Raw genomic sequence first — 25310 nt, 5'->3', positions numbered from 1 at the left:
CGCAGGAAGTACTCAGACTGGTGCTCGGCGTAACTGTTCTCATTAAGACTGCTGTACAGGGTGCCTCAGTCCATGCTGCTCTGCGTGCCCTTCAGAGCGGGACGGAGCTGTACATTCGTGTGACAGGGCAGGTTCCTGACCCTTTTTCTTGAGGCCCTGCTCAGGGTCCTCTGATACCCTTTGCCTGCTCTTCCTCCCGCCACCCACCCCCACTCTCGAGTCTCTTTGCTTCCCACTATCAGCCTTTTTCCAATTTTCAGATTTCAGGTGGAGGAGAGAGAGAAAATGGCTTGTGACCTTGCGGGTTTCAATAGAAGAGCAAACAAGAGGGCAGATAAGGAGACGCCAGCGAGATTCTATGACCTGTCATTAGGGATGGGCTTTCCCAGCTATCAAATGTTTGCTCACATAATAAAATGGTGACAGGGCCCTAAATGTTGTCAAAGGAACTAGAGTTATTTGCCCCCTTCAGAGTCTAAACACAAACATCTGATAAGGGGGACGCTGTGGTCCCTCAGAACCGAGGCCCAGCACACGCAGCCCCACGGGGGGCCTTGCCCACAGGATCTCCGAGTGACTACAGAGCCCTCCGTCTGAAAGGGGGGGTGTCTGGGGCGATTGTTCAGGATGTCCTCCTTCTAAGAGGATTTGTTAGTAGTGATGGCTAACATTTATCGCGGCCCTACTGTGTGCCGGGCACCAAGCTAGGGAAGGGCTTTATACACGTCACTGCACCGAGTTCTCACAATAGCCCTTTGAGGCAGGTAATTACCATTCATTCCTTTAGCACATGTGAGTGCCTTCTACATGCTTAGTTAGCACTTTTTTAGGCCAGGGAATGCAGCCCTGAACAAGACCCTGTTCACACCCTCCCATCATTTTAGGGAGGGCTTTGAACAACAAACAAACAAACAAGCAAATTATATATATAACTTTAGATGCAGATAAATACTTTGTAGAAAAATAAGGATGGTAAGAGGGTAAGGTGACTTGAGGAAAAGAGAATAATTTAGGGAGGGAGATCAGGGGACTTCTTTGGGGTGGTGACATTTGAGCTGAATGAAATGATGGAGCAAGCATGCAAAGGTGCACATGAAGGAGTGTTCCCGACAGACGATACCACAAATGCAGAGGCCTGCAGCGGGACCACTTTGGCTCTGGTTCAGCTGAAGCTGAGGGAATGGGAGGAGGGGAAGGAGGTGAGAATGGTAGGGTCAGTGATGGGCTGATCACAAAGGGCTTGGAAGTTTTGGTTGCAATGTGAAGCCACTGGCAAGTTTTGACAGGGGATTAACATGATTGATTCCCTTTTTAAAAGAGATTATTCTGGCTGCTGTGTGCTGAACAGACCATTCCCACAATAGGGGGGGCAAGAGTGAAAGTGGGAGTGAGAAGTTAGGAGCCATGGCAGGAGGACAGTGAGAAACGGGGGGTAAGGGCTGGGCGGGGAGGGGTGCCTTAAACTGATGGGGTGGGAAGTAACCAGATTTAGGATGCATTTTGGAGTATCCCTAGAAGAACTTATTGATGGACTGAATGTAGGATGTGGAGAGATGACTCAAGGAGACTCTTCAGCATCTCACCTGAACAATTGGTACCATTCTTGGAAATAGAGAAACCCAAGGAAGAAGCAATTTGGGTACAGAGAAATACGGGCAAAAGGATTTTAGGCAGATTCAATTTGACAGGCTTGACAGCTATATTAGACAATCACATGTGTAGGCCAAAGTTGCATTGGGTTTGTGAATGGGCACTCAGGGGAGAGATCTGCACTGGAGACAGAGTTATAGAATCCATCAGTGTGTATACTTGATCCAAAGCCACTGGATTCATAGAGGTCACCCAGGAGTGAACTAAGCAGAGAATGTAGCCTTGGGGCCCTCCGACAAGTGAATACTGGGAAGATGAGTTGCCTGCTAAGGAACTGTGGCGAGCCATACATGGGGAATGTCCCTAAATGAAGTGAAAAAAGGAAGGAGTGATAGGCTGTGTCAGAGATAGAGGCTGAAAAGTGACCACTGAGAAAGAAGATGGGCTACATATATACAATGGAATATTACTTAGCCATAAAAAAGAACGAAATCTTACCATTTGTGACAACGTGGCATTATGCTAAGTGAAATAAGTCAGAGAAAGACAAATATCATATGATTTCACTTGCATGTGAAATCACAGACTCTAAAGAACAAAGTAAATGAACAAACAAACAGAAACACAGAGATACAAACTGACAGTTATTAGAGGGGAAGGGGTTGGAAGACTGTATGAAAACGGGGAAGGACTGGTAGTTACAAAATAATTATGGGGATGTAATGTACAGCACAGGGGATATAGTCAATAGTATTGTAATAACTATGTATGGGGCCAGGTGGGTACTAGATTTATCAGGGAACTCACTTTATAAATTCTAACCACTATGCTGTATACCTGAAACTAACATAAAATAATACTGAATGACAGCTATAATTGAAAAATAAGTTAAAAAGGGACCATTGGATTTGGCAACATGGAGGTATCGGTGAGCTGGACAAGAGGTTTCAGTGGAATGTGAGTACAAAAGCCAGTCTGGAGTCTTCTCAAGAGGGAATTGGGAGTGAGGAAGTGGAGACAGTGAGTATAGATAACTCACTTCTATTACTAACTTAAGTTAGTTTAATTATAGCTTTATTAATTAAACCAAATTATCATAATTCCAATTTCACAGATGAGGGACCTGACGTCTAAAGAGATTCTAAGTAACTTGCGCAGAGTCTCACAGCAGAAAAGCTGGTGCTCTTAACCACAAGGAAGATCATTTCTACCTTCTGAGTCCAGCAACGCAGGAATAAACGCCCTTGGCCATTTAAAATCCTCCTTTCTGAGTATGAGAGGCTCTCAGGGTTGACATTCTGGGAAGCCTAGTTTGCCCCAGCTGCCATAGAATGGGCATTTTGAGTCAAGCACTGAGCTAAGTGTTTTACAAGACTTATTGCATTTAGTTATTTCAATAATCCCACAAAAGAGGAATCATTATCTTCATATACAGGTAAGGAAACTGAAGCTCAGAGAGGCTAAGACTTTTCCCTGAGGTCACACAGGTAGAAACTGGTTGAGTCTTGAGCCTGGGTCTGCCTAACTCCCAAGTCAGTGCTCTTAAAAATACACACACACACACACACACACACATACACACATATTACATATATACATATATATATGATATATGTGTATATATATATATTGATTTCAGAGAGAAAGGGAGAGGGAGAGAGATATAGAAACATCAATGATGAAAGAGAATCATCGATTGCCTCCTGCTTGCCCCACACTGGGAATCAAGCCCACAACCCGGGCATATGACCACGACTAGGAATTGAACCATGACCTTCTGGTTCATAGGCTGATGCTCAACCACTGAGCCACACCGGGCAGGCCCCAAGTCAGTACTCTTAAACTTCAGACCGTACTACCTCCCCTCCAGTGGAGAAGACTGACTGGGTGGGGAACAGCTGCAGGGGATTTATGATGAGACTTCCCACCTCCTTCTTGTCAGCACCCGTGGCCAGTGACCTCTCTATAAACTAGGAAGTGGAGCAGTGAGTAGAGAAGTTGTGGAAACAGGAGTCAGCTCACAGCCTGCCCACACTTGTTCTAACCGAGGTCGGTGCTTGCTGTGGTCTTGTTTCCAGACTGGCAGGGCACTGTTTTGCAGGAGCTCAGGCACAGACTCAGTCAGACAATAACTCGCCAGCACCCAAGGGTTGAGGACGAGAGGGCAGCACAGCTCTGGGAAGCACAGGTGGCAGAAGCTGCAGAAGGATTCCCAATGACAAAGTTCTAGCCTGAAGTTCCCAAAGCATGACCCACAAGGCCCCGGGGCATGTCTGTCTTGACAAGAGGAAATACTGGGATGGGACAGATACAAGTTCAAATTCTGGCATTAGCCTTATATACCTGCATAATCTTGGGTCATTTTTATGGGTACTTAGAAATGGATATTGGAAGGCGAGTGTTGTTGAATGGATTTGGAGTGAGAAGACCAAAATCTGGAAGTTCAGCTCCAGATTTATCATCTGTGTGAACGTGGCCAGATCCCTCCCCATCTTTGAACCTCAGATTTTTGCTCTGTAAACCAGGCAAAAAAAATATCTACCTTGCAGAATGGGTGGGAGTGTTACTCAGGAAAGGTAAGATGAAAAAGCACCTGGCGTGCTGCTTAGAAATGCTATTTTTGAGTTCATTCACTCTTTCATTCATATTTACTGAATATCGACGATGGTCCAAGCATTTAGCTAAGCCCAAAGGGCTTGAGTGCTTTGAGAGGCCCCTGAACTATTTGTATTTCCTGGGAGGTGGGTGAGGAGGCGTCTAGGTGTCAGCAGAAGAATGAGAAGCAGGGATCTGGAGCTTGGGTCCAACAGGTGGGATGGGCTGAGAGATGGTCCTAATCCTGGGAAATGTTATTGTCAGAACCTAGAACCAACATTGACCACATGTAGACCAAGAAATGAGTTCAATATTTAAAGAATGGATGGAAGGTGTCTTCTAAAGGATCACAGAAAGGAGATGGAACAGGGAGGGACTATGTACCAGCCACTCTCTTAGGCACTTTTTTGTTTGTTTTATAAAGATAATGTTTAAATATATTTTTATTAATTTCAGGGAGGAAAGGAGAAGGGGAGAGACAGAGAGAGAGAGAGAGAGAGAGAGAGAGAGAGAGAGAGAGACAGGTAATGAAAATCCATGATCGGCTGCCTCCTGCACACCTGCTACTGGGGATCAAGCCCGAAACCCGGGCATGTGCCCTTGACCAGAATCGAACCCAGGACCCTTCAGTCCGCAGGCTGATGCTCTATCCACTGAGCCAAATCAGCAGGTTTGGGTGGGAGGGTTTGCCAGTTCTGTGAGATGGGGTGGGATTTCCCCATAAGAGATGAAGAAACTGTTTCACAGCAGTGAGTTAACTGCCCATGGTCATGTAGCAAGGGGTAGTAGAAGGAGCTGGGATTAGCTCACATCTGTTGGCTTTTCCTAGCACTTTAGGGTGCCTCTGAAGTAGCATTGCCCTGGCTGTGTCCCTATGACTTGATTACTGAGATGCACACTAATGGTCCTGTTCAATATGTACGTTAGCATCTGAAACCCTGCCTTGTGGTGTTTAACTGTTTAGGCCCCTGGTTGGCAAACTGCGGCTCGCGAGCCACATGCGGCTCTTTGGCCCCTTGAGTGTGGCTCTTCCACAAAATACCGACTTCTGCACATGGGCCACGAAGTTTCAAGCGCACTGTACGTGCGCGCCCACACGTGGTATTTTGTGGAAGAGCCACACTCAAGGGACCAAAGAGCCGCATGTGGCTCGTGAGCCGCAGTTTGCCAACCACTGGTTTAGGCCAATCATTCTCCCAACATATTTGACCAAGGAATCCTCCTGTCCTCATTCTACATGCCCCTGATTCCTAACAATGGTCTTGAAACCCCTTTCAGAAAATACTTTAAAACAAACAAAACAAGCAGATGTGCCACTAGGTCTCTTTTGGAATTCACTTTTGACTCTCTGCCTTTAGAACAGAGTTTGTACAATTTTTCTTCACCCTGGGTTCCTTTACACTCATCCCACTGCATTCTGCTTTCCCCATTCCCTCTTCTTCATTTTGTAGGAAACATTTGAAATATAATAGCTAAATGCTTGGGCCGTAGTAGATATTCAGCTAAATATGAATGAATGAATGAATTCAAAACTAGCATTTCTACTTTTTACTGTTCTTCCTAATTGTTAAAGACCACAGGAGCAGAGATTATTGTGGGTATTTTAAGATGGGTATTGGAAGGCAAGTGTTGTTTAAGTGGCACGAGTCCAGGATTGAGAGTCAAAGACCAAAGTCCGGAGATCTCGCTCTAGAATTGATCATCAGTGTGACCTTGGGAACACCCTTCATCTCTGAGTCTTAGTTCATTTCTTTATATTTCTTAGGTTTCAATAAAGAGGAAATGACAAGATGATTTTCATGAGAAGTACTATATAGTTTTATCCTTACTAAGTGTAATCATTATCCCCATCATCCTGAAAGTGAGTCTGTCACCAGACTCCTGAAATGTCTGGGGACTTGGAGATAACGTCATGATAGTTCTAGAGGGACATGCATACAGCGTCAAGGTTGGCTGGCCACTCTGTCCAGTGAAGGGGAGAAGCCATTTGGGGGCTGGTACAGCGTCTCAGGGAGCATCTTGAAGTATTTTGATTAAGAGATCATTTCCTGAATTCAGAAGACTTGTTTCAACAAGCAAGCATCAAAGTCAACTTGGGAAAGACAGAAATAATTAATCATAGTCCAGTCTAGGGCTGACCAAGCGGCAGATGGATTGATAAACCTTTCAAAGGGGGAAGGTATTCCCAAGCGGGGCTGCTGCGCCTGGCTGCCCCCCTGATTGAGATTTGTGAGCACAGATAAATGTTTTCCCTGCTCAGTACAAAGAGTGGGAAATCGCACAGAGTCGAAGGGCAAGGCAGTGTGTGGGGGGCTGTCCTTTCATCTTCCATTGGGTGAGAGAAGAGTAGTAAAGCAGGTCCCACACACCTCTCCCTTGTCCCCCAACTCCAGAGCCCGGCTGCGTGCGTAGGTGGTGTGTGTGTGTGTGTGTGTGTGTGTGTGTGTGTGCGCGCGCGCCCAAGACATGCCAGGCACTTAATCTGGGTGACCTCATCGAATCCCAGAACAAGTAGGTGTTACAATTTCAGTTTTAAAGATGAAAAAACAAAGGCTCAGGAAGGTCAAGATCACCAACCAAGTGGTACAACCAGGAACAGAACCCTCCTGCTTTACAACACTGCAGACACAGGAGGAGACGGGGTAAAGGGAAGAGCAGAGAACCCTGAGCCCATGAAAGAACCTGCTGGAAGCGCATGGCAGTGGATAAGGTGTGATTCGCAGAGCTCAGATGGAAATAAAGATCATCAACAAGACCAAAACCTGCTGAGAGCCTCTGACATGAAGTTCAAGGTTGTCGTCTGCTTATCTAGTAATCAATAAAGGCTAAACTGTTCCCACGCGGCATGGAGCCCAGCCACTAAAAGGCCTATTGTATTATTCTGGAATTGTCATCTGTGTTCAGACTTCTCGTCCTGTTTTCTAGCTCTCAGTGCCCCATTACAGTCCAGCTGTCCAAGCTCAGCGACAAGCCTCGCTGTGGGTTGTCTTTACTACCCCATCACCTCTATGAGGTCGTGGGAATTAGTCATCAACTGAAACGGTGACTAAGCCTCTGGATCCCCCACTTTCAGTGCAGCAGGAAGTTGATTCTAAGGCGTTTTTTAATAAAACACCAAGTGAATGCAGGCCCCTGGACACAATAGGCTGTCTATTAGGGAGTCCGCATGGGTTGGTAGAATTGGGTCATCTCTAGAGCAGTGGTTCTCAACCTGTGGGTCGCGACCCCTTTGGGGGTCGAACGACCCTTTCACAGGGGTCGCCTAAGACCATCGGAAAACACATATATAATTACATATTGTTTTTGTGGTTAATCACTATGCTTTAGTTATGTTTAATTTGTAACAATGAAAATACATCCTGCATATCAGATATTTACATTACAATTCATAACAGCAGCAAAATTAAAGTTAGAAAGTAGCAACGAAAATAATTTTATGGTTGGGGGTCACCACAACATGAGGAACTGTATTAAAGGGTTGCGGCACTAGGAAGGTTGAGAACCACTGCTCTAGAGCTTACAGCATTCTAGGTCCCGTATGGGTTCTGGACTGGAGAAATCAGCCTCAGGATTCCTGACTTACTACTCACTTTCTCCATCAACTAATCTGTGGGCAATCCTGAGCTCTCCCTGGAAATATCTTTTCCATGGATCACTGGCAATCCACTGGGGAAAGAGTCAATCTCCATGACTAAAGGCTCTGTGGAATCCAGGCTCCAGTGACTTATCAAACTTCAGCCCTCATTTAGAGTTCTTGTTCGGGACACCAGGGAACAATAAGCCTCTTTAGCTTGTGGCCCATCTTCTTTGCCCTGTGACTCAGCGATTCCTTTAGCAAGTAGCAGAGAACCTCAGAAGGACCAGACTTGTGGCTGAGTCCAAACCTGCCACACTCTCCACACATCAATAATCTTAGTCATCCCCTCACCCCCTTTCCCAGTGGCATTACCTGTTTACTAGAAGACATGTTGGTGAGCGTACTGATGCTGCTGGTATCTGTGACCACCATCGCAGATGGAAACCGGGAGGTGTGGGAATACTGGGGAGGTTCCTGCTTGTGTGTGTACACTGTAGAGAGAGAGAGAGAAGAGAGTGAAGATGAAATCAAGGCGCCGATCACTCAGGCGTATGCACATCCCACACTATCCTTAACCAAGTTACTTAGCCTCAGTTTCCTACTGGTAGAATGGGAATGATATCTGTTATAGGATTAGAAGAGATCATATTTAAAGCACTTTGTACCCAATAACTAACCAGCCTTGCACAGTGCCTAATATGTAATGGTGGATGGTGCTTCTGTGAGATGCCCGAGTGCCACCAAGTGACCCTTAGGCATATGTGGTACATCTGGGATTTTAAGTCAAAAAAGTTCTAAGTAGCTGGAAAACTGCCAGAACTCAAGCACCAGGTTTCATGCTAGCAGTCATAGATTAATTAAAAATTGTAATCAGACATGGGCATAATTGATATAGTTCTGGGCTTTCCAGTTTGCACTAACTGCCTTCTGACACTGAGTCACACACGCAACAACACCTCTTATGACACTCCAGAAATATGAAGGATAGACAAAAGGAGACTAGAATCTAGTCATGTGGCTCCCTTTTTAGTACTTGTTCACCAAGTCTGGAACCTTTTGATTCACACTAGTTGTGACTCCAGTAAGATTTATGTAAATTCTAGGCCATGTGACCAACTAGTGAAAGCATGTGGATGCTTGGCCTTGAGGGAGGGACCTGCCTGTTCTACCAAGGATCCTCTAAGTAGGGAACAGGGGTGAAGGTCACTGCCTGCTGCCTCGGCTTGCCCTTCCTGTGGAAGGAGGCTGGCTCTTTCATGGTCTGGAGCCCCACAGGCTATCTCTTCACAGTCAGCCAGGCCAGCTGAGCCTCAGCAGTTCATAGGTCACTGGTGATCACTCTCTGACTGTCCCACCCACCCAGGAAGCCACGGAGGAAGCCTGCCCAGGTGAGGGGGCAGGGGCAAGTGGGGAGCATATTGCCAGGCCCTGAGAAGAAGGGAACTAGGGCACATGTGCTCCCAGACTCTGCTACAGGCTGTGGCAGATGTTTTCAAAGCCACAAAAATGTGATTGGAATGTGAGATGGTGCTTAGAAACCAGCTCCACAGGCCTGAGGGGGGAATAGAGCCCGGAGGATAGAAGGCCCAACTTGACTGTCTCCCTCAGATCCCTCAGATCCCTCAGATCCGCAGCTCTGCCTGAGGCAATCAGGGGAGAAAATAAAGTCCTCTTCCTTATTCCTGCCTCCTCCTACGACGGAGTCCCTTAATGAACAGTCACTTGTGTTTCTATAACTCTTGATGCTTACCAAACACAGTTCATAACCATTTCTATCTCCACAATCACTCTACACACATATTACTTCCATTTCATGGGTGAAGAACTTGAGGCTCAGAGTGGCTAAGTAACATACCAATGGCCATATAGCTGGTATGTCTCAGAGCCAAGATTTAAATCTAGGTCTGTCTGACTCCAAGGCCACCACTCGATTCCAGAGCCTTCTCTGATGTTCCTGTGGGGTCATGCCTGAAGCAGGGAAGCCATCCTTTCCATGATTTCTCCCCAAATTAGCAAGCCAGGGGCTATACCCTAATCTGGCCAGAGGACGGAGGGCCCGGGGCTCAGGATAGGGGTGGGGAGAGCTATAGGGGCTGGAAGTAGGTGGAAAATGAGTGGTTGAAAGGTAGGTTTAGGGTAGGTATAGAAACTGGAGATGGGAAATAGCCAGGAGGTGGGGGTAGGGGCGGGGCAGGGTAGACACACTAACATTCCTGGTCCAGGAAGGCGTGCAGGTGGTATTTTCCACCTCTACTCGTGGTTTGTGATGCTTGGAGTGCAAATTGGAAGGCATGGTGACTGTAGGAGATTCTTCAATTCCAGGGGAGGCAAATAGGATGCAAATTATATGCCAACTATAATCATTTGGGAATGGATGCTTGGACTTCTAGGTTGAAAAGGCTAACTTGGAGCTCATTGGGAAAGGTGCTGAGGTTGACTGGTGGGTGCCAGAGTGGGAAACCGGGGGCATGTGTTCCACACCATCCCTGCTCTCTATCTCCAACTCCTTCACGGGCTTCAACTGGCCTCTTCAGACCCTCCCCGGGGCTCCTGAGGGTAGAGTAGAGGAATCGAAAAGGCACAGCACCGCACAAGGGTTATGCTTCAAAAACTGTCTTGGTTGATCATAGGTAGGACAAAGGGAGCAAACCGACAAACTTCAGAGAAAGTTCAGAGCCAGAGAGGGAAGGGGTTGGCTGCTGAGGGCCCTCTGTGTTCCTCCCCAACCCGCCCGGGTCCTTACTGTGCGAGTTCTGCAGCTGAGTCACAGCCGCCATGAAGGGCTGCTGGGCCATGTGGCTGCCTGGGCTCTGCTGCATGAGGGGCTGCTGGTGAGGACTGTGCAGTTGCTGGGAGAACTGCACCGGCTGCAGAGCTGCCAGGCTGCCGGCCACACTGTTGATGACGGGGACGCTCTGTGCTTGGGAGGTGTTGAGACCTGTGGGAGGGAGAGGGAAAGATCAGAGGTGGCTTCAGGGACGAGGAGAGGTAAATGGATGGCAAAGACCATCCACTGAGCCCCTGCTATGTGTCAGGCACTGGACTCAGCTGGTGACACAGAGACTGCATAGGAAGCAGTTTTATAGGTCCATTTTCCAGACAACAATACTGAGGCTTAAAGAGATTAAGGGACTTGCTCAAATTCCACAGTGAGTTGTAGATGGAAATGGGCTTTAAACAGATCTGACTGAGGCTGGAGAGTCTCCCAAAGTGATATGACCTCCCACACTTCCCTCCCTTGAGGTTGCCTCGGCCCTGGGAAAGCTGACCCTACTTGTTTACTCAATCCATGCCTGCCTCTGGGAGACATTGGCCCTGGTGATACCCTCAGGGCAGAGTTAAAGGCAGCCACTCTGAAGAACAGGTTATTGCCCAGATCTGTCTGTCCAGCAGAGGGCAGGAGTGTGCAGGGACCCACATTTTGGTACACACACACACACACACACACACACACACACACACATACACACCACCTCTGCAGTCCTGGAAGTCTGAAGACACTCATTTAGTAGCTTTGTGTCAAGACCCAGGGAGAGGCTAGGTGCTCATTCTCTTGACTGTAGCAAAGAGGAGGGAAACCCCTGGAACTTAGCCAGTCTAGGAAGTGGGCATATCTTATCTGGTAACACCAGGGCTTGTGGCATCACAAGGACAGGTACTGGGAGGAGGAAATAGTAAAGTGAAGGTTGGCGGTTGTAGTGGGTCTTGCCATTTTCCTGATCTGGGGGAATGAGAAACTCTGGGGTTCTGTACTGTTTATATCCTGAGGCCTCTCTAGAACTGGGGTGGGCACTGCAAAGATTGGGTCTATGGTACCCACCTGCCATCTGTTCCCTGCACAAGACTCAAGGGAAGGCAGCTGAGATGATTGGGAGTGGGGACAAGAGCATCAGAGGAAAGACACCCAACCTCTTTCCTAGACCTGCCAATGTTCCTTTGACCTTGCCTTCTGGGAAGTGGGAGGAAGGGGAAGGGGAGATTAAAATGAAGAAGGAAATCCAGGAAAAGGTCTCTTTTAGTAAATGTGGATGGGACACCTAGAGAGCCTTTCCTGAAATGGATCATTTCATAAGCAGGTCTGTGGGAAGTCCTCCATGGAGATAGCACAAAGACCTCAACAATTGCCTACTCAGAGCTTTAGCTGATACTGTTATCAGGAACATAAAAGGTGAGTGAAGGGGGAATAAGCCCCCTCCTGGCTCTCCTGGGTGGGGCCTGGGGTGGGGTCCTCAGATCATCCTCAGAATAGCACTATCTCCAATTCCCCACAGGGGCTCAGCGTCTCCCCAAGCCAATGTCTCACCTGATATCCTGGTATTCTGTTTCCCTCTCCTACCTTCCACTGATGGTCTCGGTCTCCTAAGAAGTCCCATAGATTTGCTGTTTCCCAAGAGCCCATTGTTGCTGCCTGTTGGGAAATCTCTGCCCAGAAAAGCAAATTATCCTGTGTAGAGTGGATGACATTTGAGGGCATGGTTCTGAAACGTGCCTGTGCTTTAGAATCATCTGGGTGAGCTTATGAAATAGACATTCCTAGGCCCCACCCAAGGCTTAATGAGCTAGAACCTTTAGAGGTGAGGCCCAAGAATCTTACTTTTAACGCAGTCTGTGACCCTGATGTGCCTCAATTCCAGGACTGAGAGCCACTGATGTCATTCTAGCTCCCATGAAGTGTGACTCTTGGCCTTTCCATCTGTTTTCTGGGCACTAAGTCCTGCTTAAGAAGCCTGGTGTCCAGGCCAGTAGATGAGTACAGGAGGAGGAATTGGCACTGCCAAGTAATTTGTTAACACATCTCCATGGCCTCAGTGGTCCCGAGGCAGGGCCCCCGTACTCAACAGGATGTGAGCTGGCTAAAAGAGGGTGCCTGCAACCAATTCTTCATCCTGACACTCCACAGATAGGACTATTGAATCTCAGCCATGTTTTCTGGTGACCCTCACCATTCTTCATTGCTCCCTCCCACTCCAAGTACACACACACACACACACACATACACACACACATACACACACCCTACGGTCAATGTACACTCTGATGTTGCCATGCTGCGGTAGGAGATTAAGATTAACAATATTGTGAAAAGGTAGAGAAGTATGGGTGAAGAAAACCAGGAGGAACTAAATTGAAAAATATGGAGCAGCCACAGAGAAAATTTTAGTTCAGATAGTGCCCAAGAAAATATATAACTGTGTGTGTCAGCCAAAGCTTGACACGGGAAAAATGAAGGTAAGTAGGATGGTTTGTGTATCTTTTTGGCTGTAGAACCAAACAGGCAGGATCTCTTACCCATGGGCCTTTTAATCAAATCATCTAGAAAGCAAGCGAGCTGGTTTCAGGTAGCCTATCTCACTCTCAATGGCATTAGTATGGTTACTGTATTCCTGGAGAGGGCCCAGTGAAAAGGCAGTGAGTTTAAACTAATTTATTACTTTTAAGTCCTCTAAGGGCTTTCTCCATTCCCATTTCCCTCTGCAAAAATAAATGTGGAGTATACAAATTTCTGAGCAACTAAGGATAAGGTGAGAGCCACACATACTCATTCAGACCATCCATGTGCCTCCTGTGGGCCTAGGCCTGTTCTGCCCTTAAAAAGCATATGAAGTCATTCTCTTCAGAAGCGACCCAAGTTGCTATCCTGGCTAATGCTGGTTTAGGGAGAGTGGAGGGAAGGAGAGGCTAAGGCAGGAGAGGTGGTCAACTTGGGTACTTGTCACAAGGGAGGCCATGAGTCCAATGGGGAAGTCCTAGAAAGAAAGATGAACAATGTACCACCCCTAATCTCTCCCGAGACTTCTCAGAAATACTTTCCAGAGTCACAGGGATGACTTGGCCTGAGCTGTCATTATGCAGCTGAAAATACCCTGAATACTAATCAAGGTTAAAACTCTGAGAGAGGCATTCATGGATACAGCCTTCTGGAGCTGGAAGGACCTGACCCATCTCCCCATCTTCAAGACATGGGCGTCAACAACCTATTTCTCCTTAAAGACCCAGAGATGCTATGACTATTTCCCTTAGAGTTCCCTCTCACTGCATTTTAACGTTGGGCCAAAGAGGTCTCATCTGATCACACAAATTTCGTTTAGAAGGAAGCCCATCATGTTTTGCTCCATCTTCACTGACACAAACATTAGACAACCTCCTGGAGAATCTCCCACATACTTAGGGATAGAACGAACACTAGACAAAAGTATAAACTACAGTATTATACACACTCATGCCTTGTAGACGATAAGTATGTCTATGCACACTGTCATTGATCAGCAACCCATTTTACAGATTAGGAAACTGAACCTCATAAAGATTCAATGATTGGAACCAGGATGCACAGCTGATAAGCTGTGACCAAGATTCAACTCCATCGCATAATTTTCTTTCTTGTTTTAGGCTAAACAATCCAAATATCGTCAAGGAGAGAGATAAGAAACTAAACCAGGTGACTCAATCCTACAAGTGGTGGGTGAGTTTGAAGGGTGTCTTCGTTAGTCCTTTCTTAGCAGGTTGACTCACTTCCCATCCTACTTCTCTGTGCCCCCAAGTTTTCTGATCAAGAACAAGGCTTACTTTGTGCAATGGCCATGACTCCAGAGAGGGGTGTCATGATGAGGTTTTGAGATTGCTGGGGGTTATGGTGGGACAGGCTGTGGATATTCGTCAAGGTGCTGACGGGGGGCAAACCACCTCCTGAGACCGAGATCTGCTGGAAAGAGAAAACAAGAGTAGCATAAGTGGAATTGAAACTGCAAAAAGCAGTGTCCAAAACGACACCACTCAGCAATTCCTTAGCACGACTAAATTAGTGGATGAATTCATTCAGTCACTCATTCACTCCGTCACAGTTATAAAGTACCTACTGGCAGGTAGGAACTGTTCTAAGTGCTGAAGATAGAGCAGTAGATAAAATAGGCAACAATCCCTTCCCTTATGGTGCTTCCATCTGTTGACTATCTTAGAGTTACCAGCCTGCCTTACTGATTCTTCTGCTCATGGGTATTATATGATTGTCTCTTGCTCACTTCGGAAGTACCCTCCGTCCTGCTCTATGCCTTCTATATTATTGGTGCTAAAGACACATGATTGCTAAAAAATAATAACCGAAGAAATGTCCTGGGATTCCACAGTGAGAGCAGGTTGGGGACCAGGCAGGAGCTCAGGGAAGCTCTTACTGGCTACAGGCTCTGCCAAGCACTGCTCATACATTAACTCACAAACCTCACCACAGTCCCACGAGGTAGATAGTCCTGCCATTCCCATTTCACTGATGGAAAAACTGAGGCTCAGCATAGATATGCATATTGCTTAAGATTCAACAACTAGTAAATGGTACATCTGGCATGTAAGCTTGGGACTGTCAGACTCTAGGACTCAAGTTCTTACCTTTTATACAGTACTTTTCCCCACCCCTGTACCTATTACCAAGGGTTGGGGAAGATCAGCTATTATCGAGCTTCTCTACTTTTTCAAATCTCCACTATGCATTAGGATTTCTTCTTGTCAAGTAGCTGATATTGTAATCACAAAGCTACTAAATAAGCTGTGGGCCTCAGGTATGCCCATTCTGTGTTACCATCACATTCTAGTGACAGGTTAGTAAGAAAAAGCTAATGACATTTATGTGTTTACTTCATACATGGCCACTCTGGATCTTTTTCTTGACAATTGATTCCTTTTATTTATTTCTAAAAGTGTCTTTTCCATTTTGCTTTTCTTCATTTTTCCAGGTGTATAATGGTATCATAGGCATATAATGCTGATAGGGTCTCTTCTGTGCTAGTACTAATATGTGTACATGTCATACTGCATTGGTTGATATTAAATAATAACAGCTGTAACAGATGTGCTTGCTGTGATTCTGATGTTATCAGAAATGCTTCCAATGTTTCACCATTAATTATAAGGAACTATCAGTTACACACACACACACACACACACACACACACACTTTTTTTCATGACAAGCCAGTTAACTATTTATAGTTTTAACATAAGTTTTAAAATTATTAAGAAAGGACATCCCCCCTCATTCTGAATTAATCCAGACATTCTGAATAGCATCAGGAACCCTGAAAGGTGCTTTAGGGTTAGGATACACACATCAGATGTAGTCTAGTTTCTCTTCTATCTCTTGTTACCCAGAACTGCTCAGAGTATAGGTCTCCCACCAGCACCGAGGTAAGATACTATCTCCCTCCTCCCCTGCCCTTCTGATCAGCCCCATAGCTTCCAAGGTTAATTTGAAAAAGAAAGAAAGAAAAAACCAAACAGGTTTGTTTGTGTTTTCAAAATGAGCATCAAGAAGTGAGTTAGGGGTCATGTGACCAAGAAGGAATTCCAGCCACATCAAACAAGAGAAAACCAGCCTGTTCGCTGGACTTGTTTTTCAAAATGTCAGAGTCATTAAAAAAAAAAAAAAAAGTCAGTAATGTGCCTTCAGACTTCCCTTGGGTAATGTAGTCCTTCAGAAAAAGTCAAAGTGGTGACGGTAATCTCTGCCAGTTCAGCGCTTGGGTTTAGTGGTGAAAGAGAAACGTGGGTGCCCATGATACAAACAACGTAAACGTGGATGGCTTTAGAGTTCGTAAAGTGCTTTCACTGACTGTCCTCGATAGATAATGACACCAAGAGGGAAGGCATTATGATGACTGCCCCTATGTTCCAGATTAAGAAATTGATCTTCAGCCCTGACCGGTTTGGCTCAGTGAATAGAGCGTCGGCCTTCGGACTGAAGGGTCCCAGGTTCGATTCCGGTCAAGGGCGTGTACCTTGGTTTCGGGCACATCCCCAGTGGGAGGTGTGCAGGAGGCAGCTGATCGGTGTTTCTCTCTCATCGGTGTTTCTAGCTCTCTATCCCTCTCCCTTCCTCTCTCTAAAAAATCAATAAAATACATATTTAAAAAAGAAAGAAAGTGTTCTTCAAAGAATTGAGAAACTAGTCTATGTCATTTGACTAGTAAGCGAGGAAGCCAGAATCCAAACCCAGTTTTGCTGGGGTTTAAATCCCACCCACTTACTATGTCTGGGTAACCTTGGTCAAATTCCTTCCCACTCTAAAATGTAACCATTATTTTCTTTCTTTCTTTTTTAGAGTGGTAGGGAGGGGGAGAGACACAGAGAGAGAAGCATTGATGTGAGAGAGACACATTGATTGGTTGCCTCCCATGTGTACCCCGACCAGGGCTGAGATGAAGCCTGCAACCGTGGTACGTGCCCTTGAACGGAATCAAACCCGGGACCCTTCAGTCCTCAGGCCCACACTCTATCCACTGAGCCAAACCAGCTAGGGCGGCAACCATTATTTTTTATTTGCCTCCAGAACTGATGGAAGCCAGAGGGCTGCTGAGGATATCAGTCATGATCCTTACATGATAATTCAGAGAACTTGAATTAATGCTGCCAAGTGCAGTCCTTTCACTATGCGAACTGCTTTACCTGCCTACAACCTATGAGGTCGGTATTATTCTCCCTACTTTGCACACAAGGAAACTGAAGTTAGAGAAGGTAAGAAATGTGTCCAAGTGGTAGAGCTGGCATTGAAAGCAGCTACCTGACTCCGAGGCCTGAGCTTTTCACCATTAGGGCACACTGCTTTGATGCTGCGAAAATATCCAGTACATGCTTTTAAAAAAACAAGGTTCAACATGCACAGACTGCCACCCTAGCCCTGGCCAGCTCTTTGTCAACGCATGCCATCTGGGCAGGGGTGGGGGACAGAGAGTGCAAAACGAAGCGCAAATGGATCAGCATTATTTCCAAAACCAATATCTGGGGGAAGATTTCAAATGCAAGTCCTCCTGAAAGCACACATTCCTTGTACAGGCCTTGTACGCAAAGAACAGCAGAGCGATAAACCATCCTCACACCTATTACCCCTCATTTTACTCCTCACTTTACAGATGAGGAAACTGAAGTTAAGCAATGCCCATCCTATTGCTGATAAATAACAGAGCCCAAGGCTTGGACACACTGGTCCCTCTGCCTGTATTATTGTTAACCATAGTACCCTCCTGCCTTGGTGGACCAAGATCTGTTAGACATTAACAGGACGCGGACTCTTGAATTAAGGTTTCCGGTAATAGTGACATAACATATGAGCCAGGGTGTTGGAGACTGGTGAAAAGCTGATTCCTGCAAACAAGCTTCCAGGTGTTTGCTAACGCTGAGGTGTGCTGTCTTGGTCAATCGTCAACCCAAGAATATACTGCCCATCAGGGCACTGTCAAGCAGAACAGCAAAAAGAAAGCGTGTCTGCAGGCTGCCCTTGGAGTAGCCCGGCCTGGGTGAGGCAGTCTGCCCATTAGGAGACCAAGGGGGAGGGCTCAAAGGGAAACTCCAAGGGAAACATCCACTGAGAAGTCAAGACCTCTTCTACAAGGTCCCTTCTCCAAGGAAGCCTGGGTCATCACTACTTGTTTGGGACTCAAAGTGACTCTTGAGAACTCATAAGGACTTGTCTGTGCCTCTCACAAGGTAGCCGAGACAAACTGTTCTTCATGGAGAAGCTGAAGGGAAAAAGGGGGTCAAGGAGGCTGCAAAATGCCTCCCCCAGGAGCCCCCTTTCACGTATTTTGCAGAGGCACTGCCAGGGAGATCAGCTCAGGTAGGTGCCCTGAAACTAGAGTTGACCAGGCCAGCTCTCTCCTCAGAAACTACACTTTGTTTTCCCTCCGGGGAGCTGGGGACTCAATCACCTGTGACTCACCATTCCTGTGTTGCCCATACAGCACACACGTCAAGGTCTAAAATGGCATCTGCTCCCTGTCCCTTCCCCCCACTCCAGCCTCCACCGCCTCTGGGTCAGACACCTTGAGGGAATGCATGCAGCTCCACCTTGAGCATAGAAACCAGGAACCTGTTCGGGGGACCCCCCGCCAAACACAGAGCATGACCAAAGACTAAAGTTTTCCATTTCCTACCCTTACGGATGTCGTAATGCCTGTGTTTGCTCATGGGCTGCTCTCCCCTGTAATTGTGCTGCTACAGGATTCGAACCTTGAAAATTCAAACTCAAACAGTCCATTCCTCACCAAGTGTGCTCAACTTACATCTGGGTATGGACTGTGGTAATGGATCTAGAAAACGTCAAAGAGAATAATACTGACGTTAACATAACAATACTGTCACTTTTTTTCTTTAAATATGTTTTTATTGATTTCAGAGAGGAGGGGAGAGGGAGAGAAATAGAAACATCAATGATGAGAGAGAATCATTGATCAGCTGACTCTTGCATGCCCCCTATTGGGGATCGAGCCTGCAAACCGGGCATGTGCCCTGACTGGGAATGGAACTGTGACCTCCCTGGTCATAGGTCAACGCTCAACCACTGAGCCTCACTGGCTGGGCAACACTGTCACTTACTGAATATTTACCTCACCAAACACTGTGCTGAGTACTTCCCATGTTACCACCTTTGTCTCCTCAATAACCCTATTGTTATTACCCCCATTTTATAGATGACAAAGAGACCTGGAGTAGCTCAGTAACCTACTCAAGGCTACAGCTATTAAGTGCTGGAACTGGGATTGGAACCTGGGTCATTGTAACTTCAAAGGCGGTGCTTCTCACCCACCCTGTAAGCACTGCCCCACCCCATCTGCCATTTTGTGCCACAATCGTCACTAGCATGCCATCCAACGTCCTTCAAAACCCCTGTTCAAGAAGGCTCTCCCCACCTGCCACCCACTAAATCCTGACTTAATTACTCTCCTTGCCAGCACCAGGGGGTGGTGAAGAGAAAAAGTGAGGCCCTCTCTGGGTCAGAAAAACTGGCTTTGGAGGCCTTGGTTGGGGGTGGCGGTGAATGAACATTTTATCAACACAAATGTCATCGGCAGCCCCAAAACAAACAGTGTCCCACCCGGCTCGCTCCTTTATGAGGCATTCAATCAATAAAATGAGAGCAGAGCTCTGTCAGATTTATTGGCTGGGTTCAAACCGAACACCTCTTCCACCCGCCAAAGGCTGGGTCACCCATTCTACCTTTCCATTCCGACTCTGGGCAGCCCCCATCTTCCCCAGTAGGGCTACAATGGTTCATTGTTTGAGGCAGGCCTTGTGAGAAGTTGTGTTTGTTTTGCCTCTTATCTTATCAGCTCCAGAGCTACAATGGCCCAGGTGTACTCACCATTTTACCATCAGGTGAGAGGAGATTGTGGCCTGGGTCCAGGCTGGCTGGAGAGACTTGCTGTAAAACAGACTGGCTGGTCACCATGGCGCTGTTGCCATGGTGACTGATGGTAGAGGAGGAAGTGACCTCATTGTTTCCCTGTTGGCTGTAGCGCACTCCTGCAAAACAAGGCAGACCCAACAGTGAACATTAGTGCCACCAGGGCCCCAGAATACTAACTCCACCCTTCCCCTTGTTTTCAAGAGTGGATGACAAGAAAACAAAATTGCCTTCTCCTCCCCTGTCTACCCACAAGAAATACTGGCGGTCTTTTTCTAGGGGAAAGGCCTTTATTGAGTTTTGCAATGTAAGCTCCATGAGGGCAGGGCATTTTTATCTGTTTTGTTTGTTCATTGCTGCATCTCCAGTGCCTTGACACTCGGTAGCCACTCAATAAATACGCGTCAAATGAATGAATGAATGAATCCTGCTTGTTGCTGCATTAGCATAGTTTTTTTAGGATTCGGGGTTTTTTTCTTCCTGGCTGGAGTATTTCTTTTATTCTTCAAAATGCCTTCTAAAAATGTTTCCCTGGCATCTCTCGGCTATGTGTGGTTGCAAAGTATGAGCTAACCCATTTTACAAAGAGGCACTCGCCCAATGACCCTTGAAAGAGCCATTGTAAAATGCATCAGTCTCTGTGCACCACTGTTTTGGCTGTGCCCAAAAGGCCTGGGGGTCACAGGCAAAGCAGGACAGGGATGGGGCTGCAGCTAGGAGTCTTTGGCTCTGGGACTCACATTCCTTTGATGGGGTCCCATTTGGCCGACTTTCAGGGCACAGGGGAAGGCTGAGAGGTGGGGCAGGATGCACGCACAGGTGTGATGTAGATGCTTAGTAAGCACTGTAGTTTGGTCTGCAAGGGAGGGGAGAACCAAGTATGTTTATAACCTCACTGCCCTGACCCACCCTCTTGCTCAGGAAAGGGAAGATGCTGGGTAGAGACCAGACAACCGAAGGAAACAGAAGCTGGGCAAAGAACCTGGGTAAGTTTGCAGAATCAAAGTCCTGCTTGATGTGCCCACCAGACAGCCAAAGACAAAGCTGGTGTTGTGGGCAACTCACCCTAAGCTTAAAGCTTAGAAAGAGAGCGTTCTGTTTTGTTTTGTTTTGATTTGGATTTGTCAAAAAAGGATTGGGGGACCCTGTTCTGCAAGGGAGGCAGATGGGATGTTCTAGGCATGAACTCATTTGGAGAGGTGGGCCAACTATTTGGCTGTACTTCTCCTTTTGCCCAGTTTCCCATCCAAAGATGAACCATCACTTTTTAAAGTATATTAATTCTGCTGGTCTGTTTTCCCCCTGCCCTGCTCCTTCCCAAGGAGGCTACAAAGTCCCCCCAGAAGCCAGGCAAGCGGTCGTAACTGCAGCCTCCAACTCACTTAGACAAAGCTTGCCAAGAAGAGACCCAAGCCAGTTTTTCTTGGATCCCCTAAAGGACACTACCCAAGGCAGATATGGCCTAAAGCTTATGAGGGCTGGGAGAGGACAAATAAGTGCTAACGCAGGGCTCTAACCCTCAAGAGCAACTTGTTTGACTATCAAGTGGTTGAATGCATGCTCTATGGGCTTCTACTATTGGTTGTTTTCCCCATCCTTTGATTCAAGGGGCTCTTAATGGGGGTGGTGTTGATAGTGGGGCAGCACTAGCATTTGGTAGCTACTGGTCTGGGCCATTACACTTTTGGGGAATTAGGAGCCATGAAGTTAAAAGAAAGGAAGGCTTCCACATCTCCAAATCAACACCCCCTGCCTAGTCCTGTCTATTTTCCTTTGCGCTGATCTGCAACCCCCTGCTTTCCTATTTATCACCCTCTTCTTTGTCCCATTGGGTTAAATTAGGTCCTTTTTCTCCACTCACATTAGCTCACAGTATTGTTAGATGGAAGAAGAAAGACCTGAAGCTTGTGAGCTCAGAAGTCAGAGCTATGTTCAATTGAAAAGAGGGAAGCAGATTTCAAATCAATGAAAGGCATAATTTTCTAACAAGGAGGGGCAGTGGGGATGCTGTGGGCTATGGAGCTAGACAAACTCAGGTTCAAATCCTGACTTTGCTCTTAACCGATGTGTAATTTCGGGAATTTTTTTCTCTGTGCCTTAGTTTCCTCTTATAAAACGGAGAGAATGCCAAAACCGGTTTGGCTCAGTGGATAGAGCGTCGGCCTGCGGACTGAAAGGTCCCAGGTTCGATTCCGGTCAAGGGCATGTACCTGGGGTTGCGGGCACATCCCCAGTAGGAGATGTGCAGGAGGCAGCTGATCGATGTTTCTCTCTCATCGATGTTTCTAACTCTCTATCTCTCTCCCTTCCTCTCTGTAAAAAATCAATAAAATATATTTAAAAAAAAAAAACAAAAAAACAACAAAAAAAAAAAAAACGGAGAGAATGCTTTCCTATTTTAATATTAGAGATAACATCTAGAAAGCTCCTAGCACAATGCTAAATAAATGGCAACCACTAAGGGAGATGCTGGGGGGAGGGTGCTGGTATAGGAATAGACCCCAATATATGTGCCCAAGACTCAAGAATTCTAGACAACGTAAGGCAGGTTCTAAGCACTGAATGGAATTACCTTTCCATGGAGAATAGTTTCCAGAGCATCCGAACCTGGTGGACCACTGAGGCCCTCTGGTCCTCTCCTCTTGGAGGAACTGGACTTCACCTTGTTTTTCTCCTGCTTTCTCTGACTCCCTGACTAGCTATTTACCTCCCCAAGATGCTCTGCTCCTGAGAGAGTGGTGATAACGCTGGGAGTCAGGTGTGTTTTCACCCCCAGCCTGTCCCCATCATCGATTCAGTCTCAAGTCAAACAGACTCTAATTTTAGCCTATTTAATTTGGCTGGAGGAAGAGGGCCAGCCCTCTGATGATCAAATATGGGTCACTGGGAGGCTTCTCCCCTACCACAGGCTACATAATTATTTATTTAAAAATAATTAACCAAAGATATGCACAGGAAACAAAAGCCTTCTTTACAACAGAGTCTGGCAGGAGACAGTCAAGAGCCATTTGTATAGCCCAAGGTTGCTGTGGTTTTCAAACACTGTTTTCGTCCCTAGCAGAACTTCAGCATGTGAGAAATAAAACAGGGGACCTACTCTGTTTACACACGGATGGGCCTAGACCTCTGTACATTCCTTTCAAGACCTCTGGCTGAGGGATAGTATCTGCTTGAGAATTAGGAATCCATGTTTTGATCTTCACTCTGCTATCAATGTATTAGGTGAACTCTAGCTTCCTCATGTGTAAGCCAGAGGACTTCCCACTGTGGGGAAGGGGCTATTTCACTGTAGAGCAGCGGTTCACAACCTGTGGGTCGTAACCCCTTTGGGGGTCGAACGACCCTTTCACAGGGGTCGCCTAAGACCATCGGAAAACACATATATAATTACATATTGTTTTTGTGATTAATCACTATGCTTTAATTATGTTCAATTTGTAACAATGAAAATACATCCTGCATATCAGATATTTACATTACGATTCATAAAATTATGTAGCAAAATTACAGTGATGAAGTAGCAACGAAAATAATTTTATGGTTGGGGGTCACCACAACATGAGGAACTGTATTAAAGGCTCACGGCATTAGGAAGGTTGAGAACCACTGCTGTGGAGTGTGGTGGGAGCTAGACATGAGGCCATTCATCAGCTCCGCATTTACCTGTAACCCTTCCCACTGGTGCTTTTCTCACCAGGAATTTGGTAATCACTCTGGACCCTGAGAGGGTGACTGTAATCAGCCAAGTGCCATAAAGGGGTGGGGGGTGGCAGTGGAGGGTGTATCACAAGGTATCTGCTGGTGCTCTTATTAAAGGAAGGAGAGGCCAGGTGCTTGTGTATTTCACAAACTCAGAAGAGGGCTTGAGATGAGATTGAAAGCAGAGGTCTCAGGAGCCAGGCAGCCTGGATTTAAATCTTGGCTCTACCACCTAATAGCTGTGTGACCTTGGGGAAGTTACTTAACCTCCCTGAACTTCGGTTTCTTTATTGCTAATATCCACCCCTTAGCTTATTGGGAAGAAGACGGAGGAGTTAACGGATGTCAAAGAACCCAGACCATGCTTGGCACCTCGCAGTTGCTCAAGACACATCGGTTCCTCCTCCTTTGGAACTGTCTTTCTCTAAAAAACATTTTTAGAAAGGCTGATTTGAGCACAGGCCAGGCTCTGTGTTAAGAAGTGAAATGACACCTTCCCTTTTTCCTTCACCATTGTAAGCTCTGAAAATAAATATGCTATGTGGGCTCTGGTTTAATATTAACTGGCCAAAGATGCCAGCTTAATAGCCCCAGAGGTCCCATAGGAGAAATGACAAGGCCAGAAGGTGGCCATATACCTTCCACTCACTTCCTGGCTCAAGTCACTAATTGAGCACGTCCCCATCACTGGCCCTATGAACCATAGCAGGTGTGTCCAGCAGCAGAAGTTATCTCAGCTGGAATCTAAAGACATCCCACGGGCCCCAGTGAGGTTATGTACTTTCACGTGTTCCTAGTCCTCAGCATCATGGATGATGATGCTATTCCTGAATTCCTGGAAGCATGCGGGACGGAGACAAATCATTTGTTTTTTCACACGGACCTGCCATTCCTCACACAGGCCCTGCCATCTCCTGCCTCTGTGCCTTTGCGTATGCTATTCCTCCTGCCTGGAAAGCTCTTCCCTCCTTGTCTATGTCACATCCTGTAAGAAGGATAAATGTCACCTCCTCTGGGAAGCTTCCCTTTATTCATCCGGGTAGTTATCTGCTCCGTTCTTTGTATTTTGAATGCAGTAGAGACTCTTAATGCTCTGATGATATCTTTACTTCTCTTTCCCTCTTAAAGGAAGAGATGGCTTTTATTCATTATTGCATCTTCAGAACCTACCAGAAGGCCTAAAATTGGGACTATTTGTTGAATGAACCCTCAGCTACTTTGAATATTCATGCCCCACAACAAGGAAGCATCCCTCTGGCAGAAAGAGAAAATACAGTCGGTTCCGCCGTGAAGTTTGTACTGAAAGTGTGGATTTCTTTCAAGTCTACTGATATATTAGGGAATCATTTGAATGCAACATGAATTTCGCATCTGAAGAATTCAGACATCTCTACCCAGCTGAATAGAGCTATACAGGAATACATTAAACACACTTGCGTGCATAAATGTGCACACACACACCCGAAGAACATCTACCGCCTACCATCAGTTCACTGCATGTGCCATAAGCTGCATCTGTCCACATCTGGAGCCACAACTTTCCTTCCAATTTTCCATCACCTTTAGCCCACCAATTCACAGTAGCTCACCAGTTGCAACCCTTCTGACACCCACGTCCATAGGCAAACTTTGGGACTTTTTCAAGACAAAGTGCCATATTTATGATTTCACAGCATTTATGTAG

The 25310-nt window shown here is 46.4% G+C and overlaps 1 protein-coding gene across 6 annotated transcripts in view; it reads right to left on the bottom strand.

Annotated features, from left to right (window-relative positions):
* Positions 1-25310, bottom strand: part of HNF1B (HNF1 homeobox B) — a 53570-nt gene that overhangs the window by 2265 nt on the left and 25995 nt on the right. For 2 of the 6 annotated variants that reach the window (XM_070393174.1, XM_070393172.1), the window contains exons 5-8: positions 19886-20046; positions 14330-14462; positions 10506-10700; positions 8135-8253 (exon numbers count right to left, since the gene is read on the bottom strand). In XM_070393174.1, coding sequence (XP_070249275.1) covers positions 8135-8253; positions 10506-10700; positions 14330-14462; positions 19886-20046 — 608 coding nt within the window. Of the gene's footprint in view, positions 1-8134; positions 8254-10505; positions 10701-14329; positions 14466-19885; positions 20047-25310 lie in introns of all 6 variants that reach the window. The other 4 variants (XM_070393173.1, XM_070393171.1, XM_070393175.1 and 1 more) reach the window with 3 other exon arrangements.

Source organism: Myotis yumanensis, unplaced genomic scaffold (assembly GCF_028538775.1).
Source record: "Myotis yumanensis isolate MYYU_CA2020_CCGP unplaced genomic scaffold, mMyoYum1.0.hap1 SCAF_16, whole genome shotgun sequence".
In the NCBI taxonomy this organism is placed as follows: Eukaryota; Metazoa; Chordata; class Mammalia; order Chiroptera; family Vespertilionidae; genus Myotis; species Myotis yumanensis.
Note: the sequence above shows the minus strand (reverse complement) of the source record. Positions and strands in the feature narration are given on the sequence as shown.